The sequence below is a fragment of the Drosophila melanogaster genome, chromosome 3R, assembly GCF_000001215.4.
Source record: "Drosophila melanogaster chromosome 3R".
Lineage (NCBI taxonomy): Eukaryota > Metazoa > Arthropoda > Insecta > Diptera > Drosophilidae > Drosophila > Drosophila melanogaster.
This window is the reverse complement of record NT_033777.3, coordinates 9,164,093-9,182,196: the sequence shown is the minus strand read 5'-3', so window position 1 is coordinate 9,182,196 and position 18,104 is coordinate 9,164,093. Positions and strand designations below refer to the sequence as shown.

The following is an 18,104-nucleotide window of genomic DNA, read 5'->3' as shown; positions in this document are numbered from 1 at the left end:
ATTTAATTAGCATTTTGTAATACATTCGTCGCAATGCCCCCGAGTATTTCATTTCCCTCCCCACCCCCTAACAGCCATTGCTGGGTAGAACTTTTCATTTTAATTAAATTGCTTTATTGTCCAGCGGTTTGTCGGATGATTACATGGATTGCATCTGTTGCTGGAAAAGTCGGCAGTGAGTCGTCGTTCGACTTTCATGCAAATTAAGTCAGTTCGAGAGGTTGATACACGTTGCACAACACGCACAAACGAAAAAAAAGGGTGATGTCATGCGGAATGCACTTTAAGGGAATTAAATTAATCACAAAATAAGTGGCTTAAGAGGACTAAGCCTTAATTTGAATTGCAATAATCGCGACTTTGCACTATTGATTCCTTGTGTTCATTTAGTTGCAAGCTTATGGGAAAATTCGTAGAAGCCTCTTTACTATTTTAACACTATAAACTACACCTATTAGTGTAAACTGCGAATCCCTTGATCTTTTTCATGGGTGGAAAAGCTGTTGAGCATAGGGGGGCGTGGCATGACAATACAATTTTGTGGCATACGCAGGGTTCGGTTTAGTGGGTGTTGACTGCTCCGTTCTTCACCTTTTTCCCCTCGAACTGCGAATGTGTTTATCGCCGGCACTTAACCCATTTTAGCCGTGTCCTGCGAGCTCTGAAGTCCCTAGACCACACCCAGAAAATGGAGAAAAGTGCTGAAACTCGCCCCACAGTTTCCCTGGGGAATTGATGAACATGCGAGTGGAATATATGGCAATATGCTTGAGTTTGCTTATATCCGACAAATGACTGTCCCATTGAGTGGATGATGAGATGACTGTGCCAAATTCGCCCTTGTGCAACCATATTTAATTGCCACAAATTAATTAAATTAATGAATGAGTTTGGATAGAAGATTTCGAGTCATTTGTCTTAAAATTTGCCAGGCCAGAAAAGTTTTCTTTTCTCTCGTCCATGACACATGATTTTCTTTGTATTTGACTCTAGCAGCTCTAGCAGATAGATAAAATCTATCTGTTTATTTTTCCCACTTCCCAAAATGCTTTTCCATGTCTTATTGGAAAATTAATTTTTTCCATGTAAACGATTATTATGCCGCATGTGCGAAAGAAAATATAAAACTTTTATTAGGCTTATAAAGTTGATGTTGATTTCAGTGTTAAATTGGGTTGAATTGGGGGATGTATAGGAGTTTTCCCGACCAGATATCAATATGGTGCTCCAACCTTTTTGTTGTGGTGCCATTTTTATGTCGCGTTCAGTAAAACCGAAAAGGAAATGGAAAATTTTCCTTTTATTCTGTGTGTTTGTGGCCAGATAAAGTTGTCATTTCTGGCAGACGGATCGGAAATTGTAGAATATTGGTCATTCGGCGGGTCCGCTATCCATTATATCAAGAAAATCAATTACGTCAATGGGAAATAAAAATGTTTTGTAAAAGAAAAACACACCGTAAAATGGCGATGATTGTTCAGGATTTAAGTGCGGGCAATGTGAATGGAAATTTAATATCAATATATGTAGTAATTTATATATATATGTAGTAATCCAAATAAAAATAATATAATAATCAAATAAATACATAAATAATATATAAATAAATACACAAAATTAAAGTTAATATATCAAAATTAGTTTTTGCATAACAAAAATGTCATTTTTTAAAGCCCTCTATATACATATTTCTACCAAATTTTCCCCCATGACCTTTGTCAACCATTTATTTTTGGCCATATAACAAAGCCATTGATCATTTCACAGGCTCAACGCGAACGACTTTAATCGCAGATAAATTTATATATTATGACATCAGACCAAAACCAGCGCCACATAAATTTCTCGTGGAAGCGGGAGGAAAAGTGGTGAAAGCTGCTTTACTTGTTGCCATGTCCCTTCCCCTTTTACAATGCCATCTGCGAGGGGGGCAATAAACATGGCGCCTTCCACAAACCCCCCAAAAAAAAGCAGTGAAAGACATTTAGCTAAACAATAAATGTCATATGGTTGGCACATCAACACTTTATGTGCTTCAGTGACCCCCAAAAATGTCCTGCGAACATCCTTGCTCTAATTTCTCTGCTGTGGTGCCGAAGAATAAAAGTCTTTACACGCTTTTAATTTCGTTGCTCCCCAAGGAATTCAGAAAATGTTTTTACATCACACTTTCACTCATTTATAGCCCAAATTAAATAAAAATATGACCAGCACGAAATTAAGATGGCGAAATAGCAGCAAAGCACTGAAGCTTAGTAAGCACTAAGTCATGCCTACATATCATTCTATCTGTATACTATCACACATTTGGATTCTTTGCATAAACTATGCATATTAAATATGTACCCAGTAGTTGTTGAATACAAGGCTATATTGATTTTAAATATAATATATAATTCTTCATCATCATGAGTATTTAAAAATATTTAATGAACAATGTATGTTTCTTTTTTTATTGGCCTGGTTTTAATAAGAGGTATTATATATTCGTTTGAATTCATACGTATACTCAGGATGAGTAATAAGAGAAGACCTGAATTTCTCTTTCTTACGCTGCTTTTCTAGTTTACGACTTCAATTTGACCAAATGAGTCATTAATTTCGACTTTTCATGAGCCGAGATACCCTCTTCGACTTTGTCCAAAAGGCAGAGTTAGTTTCCTTCCTGGGTCCCACTTTTATTGTAATTTTGTGGCCTTTAATTGAATTTTATTAGCATTTGTACTTATTATTTGCTCAGCCCGCCCGAATCCCTTTTTGCCCGTCAACTGGCCATTTAATTGTACACTTTATTTGCTTCGGATGGGGAAGTGACACAGGATAGGATGGTGGATCGGTTTCTGGTTTCTGTTTATAGGGTAGTTTGCCGTTCCCTCAGTTCGCTTCCATTACGACTTGTGTGCGCATCTAATGAGAGTTTGTTTTGGCCAGAAAGCCCGCAGAACGGAAATCAAAGAAGCCTGTGAAAGGAGGCCATTTCTCTATTACTTATTTATAATTAACTTGCCTTGTATTGCAGTTTTGACAATAATAGCATCTAAACTTGCTTTTAAGTATACTCCTTTGTACTTGAATGTTTTTTTAATTAACAATCTTTTATTATTTCTCATTTCAGGTAAGAGCCGCAAATCAATTGATGATATTAAAGATTATATATAAGGGGTAAGACTTAAATAGTTTTAAATTTTAAGAAATAAGATACTCTATCAACTGTTTAACGTTTGAAAATCAGGCCACATGGTAAATTTTTGGTATCATTTATAAATAATTAAAATAAACTATAAAAGAGTGAGTCATTTACCCTTTTACAAATGCCATCTCAGATTATGGTCGATATCTTTTTGTACGAATGTGACTTTTGCGTTTTTTCCTAGTGATCAACTTGACATACCGAACTTTAGTTCGACCCCTTGATATTGCAGGTCTTGATTTTGGCCCTTTTGAGGAATTGTTAAAGGAATTGGCAGTGGGTCTCGACCAACTATTGCTCATTGTGGCACTCGTTGAGGATGGCTGCCAGGGTTGGGAATACATATCATTTGAGTTGCTGTAAGGTTCAAAGTTTCCACCTACACCATAACCAGATGCCGGGTTGTTTGCATCATGAAGAAATTCCTCCATTGTTGGCATGGAGGATGAAATGCTATTATCCTGACCACTGAAGGCCACAGCACTATCATAACCATGTGCGTGATCCTGATCTGTTTCCTCCGATTCTGATGGATAATAACGTCCATATTTATGGGGACCACTCATCACCATCACTTCCTCGTAATCCTCATGATGTGGCTGTTCTTCTGGATAATCTTCAAAGTTCTCGGACAAATCCTCATCCTGATAGTAGTAGGGCTTATTTCTATAGCTATTCAAATATTCCTTGTTGGGATTCCTTAACTTTGAACTTGATTTTTTGCGTTTGCGTCGTCCGCCGAACTTTGCAAAATATTCCCTTTGCAGTGCCTCAAGGAAATTATTATTGAGTAATGAGTTGCTCTCCACTTGATTATCCTCCGCTGAGGTATCCTCATCTCCATTTATTTGAGGTGTGAAAATTTGTTGCAGCAATTGTTGCTGCTTGGAGGCTTTCAAGATCTGAGGTCTCATTGTCGTTGTGGTAGTTGTGGCACTCAAAGCCGACTCCTGATTGTAATTATCGAATAATGCCGGACCATAGTTGGGCATTAAATTGGTTGGCGTTGCCATCATAGTGGGCGTGGTCGCCGTTCCCATCAACTGCATTATATTGGAAGCCATTGGTCCCGAATTTCCCACTGCCGTTGTATAGCCCAAAAGTTGAACATGGGGTTTTCCCACGAAATGCGGATGCATTGATGCAATCGTTGTGGGTGGTGGCGCTGGAACTGGGTGAACTTTCCTCGGTAACTTGTAGACATTGTGGAAATGCGTATGCTGACGCACCACCTCCGGCATATGGAGACGTATGTGGACGCTAGGCGGGATTACAACCTTGAAAAATATATCCTTTAGCATCCGTTCTATAACCTACCGCTCTCCGCTGCTTCCGCCAGGTATCGCTTGACATCCTTGGTAGCTTAATAGCAACAGGCCACATGTGGCCCAGATGGCGATCCTGGGAAAGCTGGACGAGTGCTGATTCAGGATATACAGATCCATGGCTCCATAACTTATGTGTGCGCTGGCTGTCGACCGACTTGTGACGCATCTCCCTGGTTTGTCGCCCACTTTTATTGCCTTGCTGGCGGAGCAGATTCAATTTCATCGGCAGCGGATGCGATGCTCACTGAACGGAAAAGATGCGTGGATGTTGAATGTGGATGGTTGGGGGTGATGAGGTGATGACTTGATGGGATGCAAAGGGGCGGTGCATCTTAACCTCACGTTTCCAATTGCGATTTTCATTTGCCAGCCTTGCAGCTTCCAATTTTGTGAGGCTGTCTCTCACTGGCTTCCTTCAATATCTCTCTTGCTCTCTCTCTATCTTTGATATTCGATAGGTTTGAAAGTCAAGCGACACAGACATGGTAAAAGGCAAAAAAAAAGTGGAGTACATGCGGATTTCCATGGAAAGCCCCAGTCAAATTCGGTTGGTGAAGCGGCGCGCATGCGTAACGTTTTCAATTTCAGTTTGCAGCTGTTTGTTTTTGTTTACGCACTTTGCTCGCTGACTTCATTTCGTTTATGCTGTCTCTTTTTTTTTTTGGTTGTTTGCCATCTCTTTCTGTCTGTCTCATTCGGTCTTTTCCTTGTGTGGTTTGACTTTTTATGAAGCCGGAAAAATGCTCAAATAGAAAAGAAAAGAAAACCAGTCTTTCATATGATAAAATAAAGAACATTATACATTTTTCATGCCAAAATCCAGCTCATTTAAGTTTGCGAAATAATGCAATTTCTTAAAGGTTGTTCTTACACTGTCCCGAGATAGTTATTCGGCACTTTAACGACTTATACCATGAAGTCCTTGAATTGAATGTTAAGCAACCAACGATCCACTTTTATGACCTCTTTTCCTCCCCACGCTTTATCACTTATTTTTACCGGATTCAGTTTGGCTTTTGTTTTGTGTGCGTTGGTGGGGGAAAGTCTTACTTAACCTTGGTAAAGTGCCAAAAATACTTTCTAAGCTAAACGCAGCTAAACAGAAAATGCAGCCAAGTAACTTCCAAGCCACTAACTGCAGATGAAAAGTGCGGGACGTATTTTAGAAGAGGGGAAAATGATGTGTCCTGCGCTTCTGTTAGCCTGGATTTGCCACGCCAACAAAACGCATTTTGGCAGCCCCAAAACGAGGAGTCAATGAAAGTGTTTTTCGTTCAAGGATAACCACGAACTTTTCCCAGCGAAATGGTCTTAAGCTGCTTAGCTAGAATTTAACATTTAAGTTGGGGAAAGCCAAGCCAAAGTGAAAGGTTCTCCTCTAGGTTGATGTCTAGCCACAGTCTGTTCAAAGTTTATTGCTCCGCGTTTATTGGCTAAGTGAAGTAAAGTCAGAAAAAAATCTATCTGAAAGAGAGGTGAAAAAATAATAAGCGTTCAATGGCTTTTTGCACTTACATCATCCATAATAGTTGGCGGCATTCGGGTAATCGTCTCTCGCAATGATGATGATAATGACGATAATGCGTGAAAAAGTCAGCCACAAATAAGTGGGGAAAATAACTACAGCATCCGTCGGTAGTAAGAACCTAACACCCAGCAACAAAAATCACAATCATCCACCGTTAAATCCAAGCAGCTTAGAACTTTTAGAAAAAGTGACGCATAATAGTCAGCAGTGAATCTATACACCATTATAAAGAATATTTTATAAAAATGTAAAACATATTCCGAATAAGAAAAGAATATGTATAAATCTATAAAAAGCTTAAAAATATATATTTAAGCAAAAATCTTATAAAATAAGCTAAGCTTAAGTCGTTCTTCAATTCTCATCCATTCTATTTAGTGTAAAACGCGAAAAAGTTAGCAAGTGAGTAAAAAGAGCAGCGTCAAGATTAACAAGTCATGATTATTAGTTTGAAGAGTTCTATAAAAAAGGAGGGCTGGGGCAAATCGTATAAAATCCGGTAGTGCTTAAGAATCTGAAAGAGTGGGCGGTGGAGTTTCTTTATTACAACCCAAGGAGAAGCATGTTAATTGGTTTGGGATGGGGCAACCATGTTCAGCTACCTCTCATTCTCTACTTGCGCAAGCATTGTGTAGAAAAGTGTGTGTTGCGACTTTTGGCTGACCTTTTTTTAAGTGGTTTTTGGTCTAAGCCAAAGTTTTTCCGGCATTGGATGGAGTGTTGATTCTTTATTTTTCATCCTCTACAACCATTAACATGTGTGTGTGTGGCCATAGATGTTGTTGTTAATGCTACCAGCAACTTCACGAAGTGGCAACTCTTGACCTTAGGATATCTTTTTATGTCGGGGGTTACTAGATTTTCTATTAGCTCAAAGCAGGCTGCAAAAGAGCTGTGGTTTTCATTCCCCCTTCTTCTTTATAATGTTAGAGATAAATTTTAAGTAAAATAGAAATGATATATATTTAAACATTTAATATGATTACCCGTTTTTAATAAAGTTTCTTTGTCTTGTCTTGAAATTAGCAACTAGAAGTGTAAGCTTGGCAACATGTTGCCAGTCTGACCTTGGCCTTAACTTTGAGCCGAGCTTATCAACATGTTCGTGGTGTGCGAAAGCAACAAGTTAGTGTCGTTTGTATGGATGCTCGTTATGCTAATGAGCAATGTTGCTTTGGCTTGCCATTCATATGCCAATGGTTCGAGTCTCGGCTTAAAGCCTGGGTCAATGTCTTGCATTTGGCCATTGTTAGCGCTTTCCGTCTCTTTTCTCTGCTGTTACGCACTTTGCGTTTAAGTTTAATTGTTGTTTATGCGAGCATTTGCTTTACTATTATTTTAAGTACCATCATCAGTGGGGGTCTCAGTTTTCCACTTGGGTCAATGTCCACCTCGATTGGCCGTCTTTACTTTTTTTTTTTTTCGTTACCTGCCTACCTTTCTATATTTTCATTCCCTTTTCCGCTTACCTTTTCATTCATACCTAATAGCAATTTGTAGACCTCTATTGTCGATAGGCGCTGACCATTCTTGGCAATCATTAAAATTATAAAATGATGATGTCACGTTTGGGGTCTTAAGCCCGCCCCCTTGGCGCTCATACTCTTTTCACCTTATGTATCATATCCGGCGGTTTGTTTGTTTAGCAAGTTATATTCATTGGGGCTTCTAGTGTACTTATTGTCTACAAATTCTCTTTTCGTCATGGGCCAATAAAATATGGAAAATCAGGAATGAATGAATTGGACGCTCAATACAACTTCGAGTGCTAATTTATTTTGTAAATGGTTTAATGGTTATGGTAGGAATGCCAAATTGAACTGAAACCAATTGCAATATAACTTTAACTGTAAACTGCTTGTTTAACTATGGATATTACACCAAACAATTTGCCATCCATCTCATTACCCGCAAAGTTTCGAAAACAATTTGCATAGTTTTTCAAGTGAACTGGAAAAACTTGCTATAGAAAGAATAAGTAGTTGAAAAATGAGAATGGCCATATGGGAGTAAAAGAGAGAAAACAAGGAAAAACTAGAACAAAAACTTTTGCCACAGCCATTTGAATAATTACAATCGATGGCAATAAATTAAAGCGATTCGCTGGGATTTCTTTGATGTTACACCAGTTGCCGTAAAGTGGCAAGTGTTTGAATATTAAGAATGAATGGCTTTAAATTACTTTTTCACAACAACAGTTCTATAAACCATTATGAATTCTTTATCTTACATACAAATAATTATTATAACATTGTTTCTTGGTATTCTACTAAACACTTTATTTTCCTATCAAGCCAAAGTATCTCGTATTCGTTAGCTGCATCGTAAGGCTTTTTATTCATAGTTTTTTCTTCGTGCAGCTTCAATATCTCAAAAGCTGTGCTATGTAAACTGGCCTAGAACAACGGTGCAAACACACACTTGAGTGGCCAAAAGATACCGCCGTGAATGCTAAATCCCCCTCCTTCAGTTTCGACTTTCAACTGGTTGGGAACTTCAAGATCCCCTTCCTCCTCCTCCCTTCCTCCTTGTTAAATCACCTCTATTTGCCTGAACATCTGGGCCTTCTGGCTGTGGCTTCCTGGTTTGAGTTTACTTCGCCTTTTTCCTTATTTTTTTCGGCTCCGCCGAGATTTCCAATGGCACAAAACATGCAAAGACATTATCTCCATGTGTCTGTCTGCAGCTTTTTCCACTGCCCTGTTCTTTTGCTGATGCTGCTGCAGTTTTTGTCCAAGCTGTAAATGTCAGTGAGAAAAAAAGGCAAGAAGTAAGAAGTTCTGGTTTTTTCTCTGCCAGCACGGATTTTCTTCAGTTTTCTTGGCTTGTTTTTGGGTCATTGGCCAATGGTTTTTATGGGCAACTTTCTAAGCCAACTTTCCACGGTCTAAATAGCGTCTAGAATGTGCAACAAGTAGGCAATTAAGATGCACGATAATTGGCATAATAATTGACTAGATTCGATTTAATGTGTTTTGTTTTTCTTGCACTACAAGTTCATTGAACGAATTGGCTTCTTTTACTATTTCTCATTTTGTGTTCTTCCAAAATGATTACCCTAGAGTTGATTTCATTCGATCCGGGATGGTTCGTGCCGCTAATGTGTATTTGATTAATTAAATTAATCAACTGCCCGATCTGCGAGTCTTATGAGAATCAATAAAGAAGGAAAACAGCGCATAAATAAATCTATAAATAAAATTGATGAGGGTCCTCCTTAGGGGTCCACTTGCTATCTGCGCCGTCTGTGCTAAACTGACGGCAGCAATAATATGTGTTTTTTATTTTTTATTGCCTCTAAGAGTGAATCAAGTCTGGTGTTAATATAGTTTTTAATGGGTTTCTTGACTGGATTACGTCAGTGGTAACTATAGTTATAGCTTCGGGATAATCTGAGTGATAAAATATCGGATGGGTTCAATTATCTATATGACATTTAGATGTACAATAGAAAACTTTAATTTGGTTGCATAATGTGATGAATTCCCAGCCAACTCTTTGTTTTTCCTTTATAAAATATGCAAACAGAAGCTGGCCATTTAGAATTCCCAGCGCTATCTGATTTCTCCTCATGCTGCAAATCCAATTCCTGGCATTTTTAGAATTTACCCCACAAGCTGAGCAAATTGCACGCCTTTTCAACATTAATTAGAAATGTTTACTAATCTAAACTGAAACTATCATGGACCAAAATCCACAGCAATGTGACCAGGAAAATGAAGGGAGACGGGGAGAATGGTGAAAGAAAAACTAAGGTCAACACCAAAGCCGAAAGCCGACACTGAATTTGGAGTCACTCCTGAACTGAAATTGCCACAGTGACTCCCAAACTGTCTGCTTTTATTTTCGTCTGCCGCCCACCAAAAAAAAAAAAAAAACCACCCACATATCCGCACAGCCACGCATACATTGACACACCCAAAACCGACACACAGTGGATAACAATTTGTAAAAACAACACTCGAGCTGAACTTTAAGTAAACATGAAGCGAGAACTACATAAATGAGTTTGCGAAAACTCAGCACGAAAAAGTTGTCCTCTATCTTTCTCGTCGGTCAAAAAAAAAAACATACTAGAAGCTGGTTAGAAAAAGTCTATTAGTTAAGGGGATTTATGTACTCTTTCTAAATTGGCGCTGAAAACATGCTTGAAATATATTTATATTTCCTAAACAGTCAAAAATTCAATCAGGAAAATGAGAAATATATTTTAGTATATTTTCTGAGTTCTATATATTATATTTAATTTTATAATAGCTGTATTTAATTCTTAGTTTTATGACAAAATATCTTCAGGCTTATGGTACATTGTTTTTATGTGAACGTGTTTAAAATCTAACACTTATTCTGTGACTAAAAACTTAATGATCGGTTTACTTTATGTACTTTGTAAGTTTAAGCATGTTTTACAGGGTATTAAGATAAGTTGACATAGCGTTTGGAGTTTGTCTCGGTGTGAATGACACGGCAATGGTTGAATGCTCAGTGTGTGTGTGTGTGTGGATTTTTTTGTTGTGTCTGTTTGGGTGTTCCTTTTCCACCGTGTCCACAGTCCACATAATTCTCACACTTTTCAGAGTGGACACAGCGCAAGAACCACATTGGTATCAAAAGGGGTTTGGTAGGGGATAGATTGTGCTTTTATGCTGTGACACTTTTGTAGACTCACTCCGACCTCAGTGGCCTCGCACCCCTTTTCCCCACTCCGCCTTCTCCTTCCCCTGCTCTTTTTGCGCCCAGCACACCTAACCACGCTCATGATATCAAAAAACTTTGCCGACATGTAGAAGAAGCAGAACAAGCCGAAGCTGCAGATGTAGAAGAAGACGCGATGATAGCACTGATGTGTGAAAAGGGGCGGGGCGGAACACTTGGGCTTTTTGTTTTTGTTTTTGGTTTTTTTGGGGCGGGGCTGGTTGGATGGATGGATATATAGAGATGGAGTTGACAACTCTGGTTTGTTTGCTCCGCCGCCTCAGGGCGATTCCAATTAATGTCTGAAGCATTTTCACACCGCCACCTTGATTGATGCAGTAATTACAAATACTTAAAAATAAGACAATAAATGATAGAAACAAATTTAAAACTAATTAAAAATTTAGCTTACCTTGAAAAAGAAATAAATAAGTACTATTCAACTTCTTAACTGTCACTATGTATCTGAGAATTTTTTTAATTTAGAAATGATTGAAGTGAAAAATACCCCTTCAACCTAACGATTTCAAGCATCATTAGGAGGGAAGAAAAAATGCGCAGATTTTCGCCCATTATGATATCGCTGGGAAGTCATCTAATGTGACTTTTTTTTCCCCCACGTTGGCGCGAAACGAACTGGAAAATCTGCAATGACGAGGCGGCGACGGCGACAATTTGATTTCAGGGCAGCGACGACAGCTTTTCACGGCCTTAATGGGTTAACATTAGGCGACTTGTCGGCGCAGATTTGCATGCAAATTGTTAACTCATTTTGCACGTGTCTGCGCCCCATTGCGAGTTTGTTTGTCTTGGCTTTAATCATGTCGCTGTCTATTAGGGTAACATGCTGACTGCAATTCGGTGCTAAATTAAAGCAATCAGCGTACTATTGAAATGAGCCGACGAAAGTGAAGACAAGTTTTGCACAGAACAACAAACTTATTCAGTAGTAAATTGGAAAATTGCATTTAAAACCGTTAAGAGCCGTCCCCTAAATTCGTTTCAATGCAACCCCCGTTCGGTTGAATTTTCACTTTAATTTCCCACCACCCTCTGCAAATGAACTGTAAATCGAATTTTAAGTTGCAATTTTGCTGTACCTTTGCTTTTCGATTTTTTTTCTTATTCTCATTTTGCCAAATCATATCAGAATCAATTATAAAACTATTAAGGTCCAACCCTCGATACAATAGCTCGCTGCAGTGCAGCAGTGCAATCCAGTCAGTCACACGCACCAGGCGGTGCGGCCTTCTCCTGCCTGCCACCCACAAAACACCCACGAGGACATCCATCCACCACTCCGATCATCCCACCCAGCTGGACTGCTGGCCATTAAGCTTGTCATCAAACGTTACAAATTAATTACATTCGCAGCGAGCGAGAGAGCTTCTGGCCAAAGGGAAACGGCTTCCGTTCCTCATTTCAGCTCGGTTCACAGTACCAACCAATTCCCCTTTTAGCCAGCCGGGGTTCCTATTCCCCCTTGTTGTGTGCGCTCCATTAAAACTAAAAAATGCAATTACATATAACGCCTGCGGGGCCACAGCAACCGTAATAGCAATAGCGAAAGCATCAGAAAAACCGGGCAGGAACAGAGAAGCAGTTACAGTACAGTACAGTACAGGACCAAGGAGCAGTCGAAGGATGCTGGCTGACGATGAGTTGATGGAACAACGTTGGCCAAGCGCTCATGGCCATATCCCTGTCCTTCTGGTGATGATGATTCACTACCTCTGTCCTGCACTGAGAGAAACTCCAGCTATAGTTGCCAAAAAAAAAAATAAATATATATATATATATATAATACGAATATATATTTAACGAAAAATCATTTTATGTAAATTGTTTGTCTTTGTGGAAATAATTTCTTAGAAGATTAAATCACAACCCAAGTTCAAGTGGCCTAGAATTTGATTGCCGTGTATGTATGTGTTTTGTTTCCGACTGAGTTGTTTCTGCACATTTTTAATTGCATTTGTCAGTTGTTAGTTAGTAGTTAAGTAAAAATTTTAATGCATTTTGTGGCCAGGAAATGGAGACTTTCTCAACTTAATCATGGGTAAATTGTATGATAGATAATGGCAAACTTGAAAAGAGAACCTGAAATTAGATGTAATATTACATATTAGAATTAAGCGAGGAAATGAAAGCAATTGTTACGCTGTTAAAAAGTATGCAATGCAATACCTAGTGTCATAAATTGGAATTTGGATAAATCACATCGTATTACCTCATTTAACACGTTTTGTTTCTCGTTATTTCCCAGTATTTTCTGTTCTGGTTAAGATTTACTGTTGCTGAAATTTTGCAAACCCGTCTGACGGATGGAAATCAAACAAAATGTGCACTTTTCTGCGGTTTTGTGTGTGGGGGGTTCCTGAAATTGAATGAAAATAACTGACGTTATCTGGGGCGTTAGTCCAAGTTGCAGAGTTGCCAAGTTGCTGCATTCGGTGCTTCGCTTCGTTTCTCCCCACAGATAAGAAACGAGTGACATCCTTAAAGGCGATGACGACACTTTTCCCGTCTCCTGTTGCTTTATCCTCCACCCCCGTTTTCATCATGCCTGTGTTCGTGTCTCTGTGTTTTTAGGAGTTTATTATCATTACTCTGCCATATGGTGAAAATATCCCACGAATGTTGGAGCAATGGAGCTGTGGGGGGGGGGGGGGCTCGTACTGGCTGACGTCAGCTGGAGAGACGCCACCATCATCGTCATTATTGGGGCCTCCATTATCATCATCGTCCGCGTCGCCATGATTGTTGCTCTGTTTGCACTCCCCCACATTTTCTGTCTCTGGTTCTCGTCGTTGTCGTCATCATCATCATCATCATCATCATCATCATCATCATCATCAGTGCTATCTGCATAACTCATCGGAATAGTCTGGGGTTAGAAGGGCGTGGAAATTTTCGGGGTTAACTGCTAGCTTGCGTTTTCCATGGTTTCAAAACAGTAAACTATCCATAAGTGGGAATACTAAAAACTTTTGGTTATAAAAACATTTTTTATATGTGAAATATATGAGTATTCTTAGAAAGTTTGTAAAACTCAATGTTCTTTTATATCAAACGAATGTGTAAAAAATCTGTTCATACTACGTTTAGCAAGTAATATCTATTTCACATTGTTTAAAACTGTGTTGCATACTTTTAAACACCATTGTAATATTAAGTTAAAGCAAGTAAAATTAAATGGGCTATGATTATTATCAAAATAACAGAAAACTTTTAAAACCGATTTGTGTATGTTCACATTATCCATCGTTTCCTGCAGTTTTAAGTGTCTGCAGAAGGGAGCCGTAAAAGGGCAGCATAGGAGACAGGGTTGTCATGTTGTGCACATTTTCTAAAACGTTTTTGTGTAAATTTAGCGCAAATTTTAATGCCCACCCCCCACCACCCCTTTGAAACATAACCACCCGCACACTCAAGTCTAGCGCGTGTGTTTTCATAATGCGCCATAAAGTATGCAATGTTATTTTGCGCTTGATGAATTTTTCCACGTTGCGCAGTTTTGCAATAAGCACGGTACATCCTTACACACTATGCCACCCCCTGAGTTGTTGTGCGGGTAATAGTGTAAAGTGGCTTTCATGCTAAAGTGAATTAATGTGTATATAAGGCCCAGGACTAGACTTTCCGCAGCACCAGAACGTATTTGGGCATGGAAAAGCCGATCAAAAGAGCAACCAAAAAGGTGGAAATGCATTCAAAATCATAATTCCTAATGCAAACTGAATTTGAACTTAAATTAACAGCAAGGGAGTTCGTTGCATTTAAAGTGTGAAATACAATTTGTAAACACATTTTCATTAATAAATAATTTACCACCATGTGATAGTGGATGCTCTATTTGCCCTAATTTTTAATTCACTTCCATTTGCCACTACCACTCGCTCATTATTTATTCGATCACCTATTTTTCCGCATATTCTCAAAAGATAAATTCTCGAGATAAAAGCAGCAACTCACACTCGATTCTCGAAACGAGCTCTAATTAATTTCCACTCCTGGTGTTTACCCCTTTGTCACCTCTTCCTAACCCATCTATAATAGAAAAATTTACCGCGTTTATCTCAGTGACTTTTTCCTTTCTCTTTTTCTGGCCGGGTTTGGTTGCCGGAGCTTTTAGCATACATATTAGATAGAGCTTACACGTAAACGTACTTCATTATTATCCAGACGAGTGTGTCGCATGCTCAAACATGCCCGAAAAACCCACCAGAAAAGTCTTCTCGACTCCTCTCTCTATAGCCATTTTCTCAGCTTTTTCCCCTTTTGGTTGGCGAAAAGGAAAAAAATAAATACATTAAAATGCCAGCGGGTAAAATGAAGATACAAACAAACGCATTAATACGTGACGCTGGAGCATTATTAGAAAATGTGTCTCGAAGCTGGTTACTTCTGCTCGTGCTTCTTCTTGCCCACAGCTTCCGGTGCAGGACAAAGCTATCGAAGGGCGAAGCGAAGGGGGTTACGAAGGACTGCTGGGAAAGGAGTGTACGTGCGTCTATGCTGTCGAGTCCCTGGCAATATATTTCAGAATTATTCCCTTTTTTTTCGCCACCAACTATGCGCGTTTTTCGCTTTAACTGAGATGGTGGCGTGTTAACTAGAAAATAAAATGAAGTCGATTTTGTTAAATAAATATTAAAATGATTATAAATTTTTTTCCATGCTTCACTTTTTTTTTTTACAATTGTATTACTCGTTATGATCGTAGAACCACAGTAGTCACATTCGCACACTCTACTGGTGCGCTTCGTCACTACGTGGAAAGTAATATATGTATGTAGTTTAAGAAGGATCCGATTTCTCCACTAGTGGAACGCTCTCTCGCTATCTATCTTCTTTGGTCCTTGTCATGTCTGGCGAACTCGCACTTTTAATATGAATTTAGTCCTTTAAGTCTCGCCTGTCTGTTCGTCTCTCGCAAAAAAAGGGGGTAAAGCCAGCGAGCTCAGTTCCCCATGTCTGTGATATCTCTGTTGCACTTGCGTTTTCGATGGGTTTTTCTTTTCTCTGCGCCAATTTTACTGTTGGCCTGGCCGCACGTTTGCTCAATATGTCAATATTACATGCAGAGTGGAGATCCCACGTCTGCCCTAAGCCTCTGTGTCCCTTGTCTTTGTCTGAGTGGAATTACTTGTGCACTCGACAAAATTTGACAGCTTTAGAGCAATATCTTTTAAAAATTATATTCAACCAGAATACTGCATATATGTCATCTGATTATTGGTTAATATTTTATACTTAATATGGCTTTTGAATTTGGGAAAAGTAATTCTTTGTCACAAAGTATCCTTTTTTCCGGAGTGCTCTTTCCCTTTACAAAGTAGTCCTGCCAAAGGACGTTCTTTTGCCGTTTCCAACTTTTCCTTTGCCCCGTCTTAAGTGACTTAATCAAATAACTTTGCATTCACTTTTTTTTTACTGTTCAACACTCCTTTTTTCTGTGCTTCTTCAGTGGTCTCTTCACGCCATTTTACGGCGTGTTTTGTGCGCCATTAAACATGACTTTATTTTTGGCTTCGACATTTTTTTTTCCAGCTAGTGCTTGTTATTTTGGCAAATTGTCGCTATTGTATGTTGAGGATGGTGGCTTTTGTTGCGAAAAGTGACACGTAGCCTGAGGCATGACGGTAACTAGACTATGAAAATAGCCAAAAGAAAACCACTCTTTAATTTTTTCTAATGGGTTGCAAGAGGTGCAAAGTAATTGCACTATTTTGAAAGAAACGTGTGGCAATGATAACTGAAATTTTTTCATTTTTCTATTGTATTAATGACGAGAATATTTTTGAAACATATACATATAAACAAATTACACAGACTTTTTTAAGCCCAACCACATAGCCTGCTTTTAAGTCTCTAAAATAACCATCCTAAGCAATCCAATCACTTATCCTTTAACACCAATCCTTTAACATCGTAAAAGAGTCTGTCAATTGAACGACTTGTTGACTTCACTTTCTGCTGTTTCGACGGCTTTATGCTAGTCATTTTCCCCTTCATTCATTTGAAGCTCAACCCGCAATTCGAGAATGACCTAGTGCAGACAGAGAGGGGGAGAGGATGCGAAATAAGGATGGGGATATAGCGAAGCTAGCATATTTTCCAAATTTCAGTGCCTACTTTTTGGCCATCTAATCACGCACGGATGAAGAGAGATGGGGAATATACGAGTATACCCATCTCAGTTTACCAATTCTATTAAAATTCTTTGCCAGAAAATGGGGTAAAAAGTGGAATAAGGGAAGTCGAGAGACGCAGAGAAAGACAACTACATATTAAAAAGGTATTAAATTACACTAGGACATCCCATCCCCTCTTATCCACATTTTGGGAACACGCCTCTGTTTGCACAATGTCCTTGTCCCTGGCCAAAGGAAAATTATATGTCCTAAAACCACCCGGTGCCTCCAACCTATTTTATCCGTAGTCCGGCAAAGTGTGAAGTCATCGCTTTATAATCAAGTTTTCTTTTCAACTTTTTCCCCTCTTCTTTTCAATGTACTTGCTGCTTGGTTTTCTTTTATTTTTATTCCTATTTTTTTTTATTTCTGTGAGCGTTTTCTCTCCATATGTTCGCTCAAATTGTCGCCTGCCTTGTCCAAGGATGCAAGGATATACATGTCGCCCAGACTCCATCCTCTGGCCATCTCTTTGGGTCCTTTTGCCAAACCGACTGCCGCCAGTCTTCTGCCCGCCTGCCATGAAAATTAAATTGACCGTAGCTGCTTAAAGTTATTAAAGTCGAAGGAAAATGGGGACTTTTGCCTCCTGTCCCTCGAATGTGTCAGTGTGTGTGGACAAGAAATGCAAGCTAATGGTGGACTACGAATGCCCTTCCAAGATGTTGTTCAGCCTTTGAGGGCAGTTATTAAGTATATAGAAAGGATATTGTTGTATCGTATCATATGTATCATATATAGTGGTTAGATATTTAATATTAGGTATCTTTTATTGTTAAGATTTTCTATTGAGAAGTGTTAGTCTACAATACTTAAGGTGAAACTTAAAGGATAAAAAACACAAACACTAGCCAGGACTCACTTTGAATCAGTCAGCACTAAAGTGAAAGGACACAAAGAAATTCGTACATCTTCTCCGTGCTCTAAACCTATGCTGTATGCTCAATAAGATGGGATGGGATGTGTCAACTGGTCCGTTGCGGTCTATTTGAGGCTACTCCAATGACATCAGCAGAGACAAAAGGGGAGTAAGCCGAGAATGAAATGCTGCTGCAAATTTGCCGGCCTTTCCCTAAGCATTTCCCATGGATTTTCGAAGGGAAATAGGAGAGCAGAATACTACGAATGCCTTGTGAAAATTCCAAATGAGTTGGCTCATCTGCTCG

The 18,104-nt window shown here is 39.0% G+C and overlaps 2 protein-coding genes across 6 annotated transcripts in view; one reads left to right on the top strand and one right to left on the bottom strand.

Annotated features, from left to right (window-relative positions):
* The window catches only part of pum (pumilio), a 171,340-nt gene that overhangs the window by 55,486 nt on the left and 97,750 nt on the right, over window positions 1-18,104 (top strand). The gene's annotated exons all lie outside the window — the stretch shown is intronic.
* On the bottom strand, window positions 3,099-4,680 carry CG11997 (uncharacterized protein). Its single transcript, NM_141610.3, has 2 exons — window positions 4,508-4,680; window positions 3,099-4,450 (listed from the first exon to the last, which is right to left on the bottom strand). Exons 1-2 carry the CDS (start codon window positions 4,633-4,635, stop codon window positions 3,325-3,327), a joined length of 1,254 nt encoding a protein of 417 aa, NP_649867.1. The 5' UTR covers window positions 4,636-4,680; the 3' UTR covers window positions 3,099-3,324.

What these genes read in the sequence shown, in the direction of transcription:
- CG11997 (NM_141610.3), bottom strand. Translation starts at nt 4,635, where the DNA reads ATGGATCTGTATATCCTGAATCAGCACTCGTCCAGCTTTCCCAGGATC. An exon ending in GGCGGAAGCAGCGGAGAGCG is followed by an intron (nt 4,451 to 4,507) that starts GTAGGTTATAGA and finishes AATCCCGCCTAG; the next exon opens with CGTCCACATACGTCTCCATA.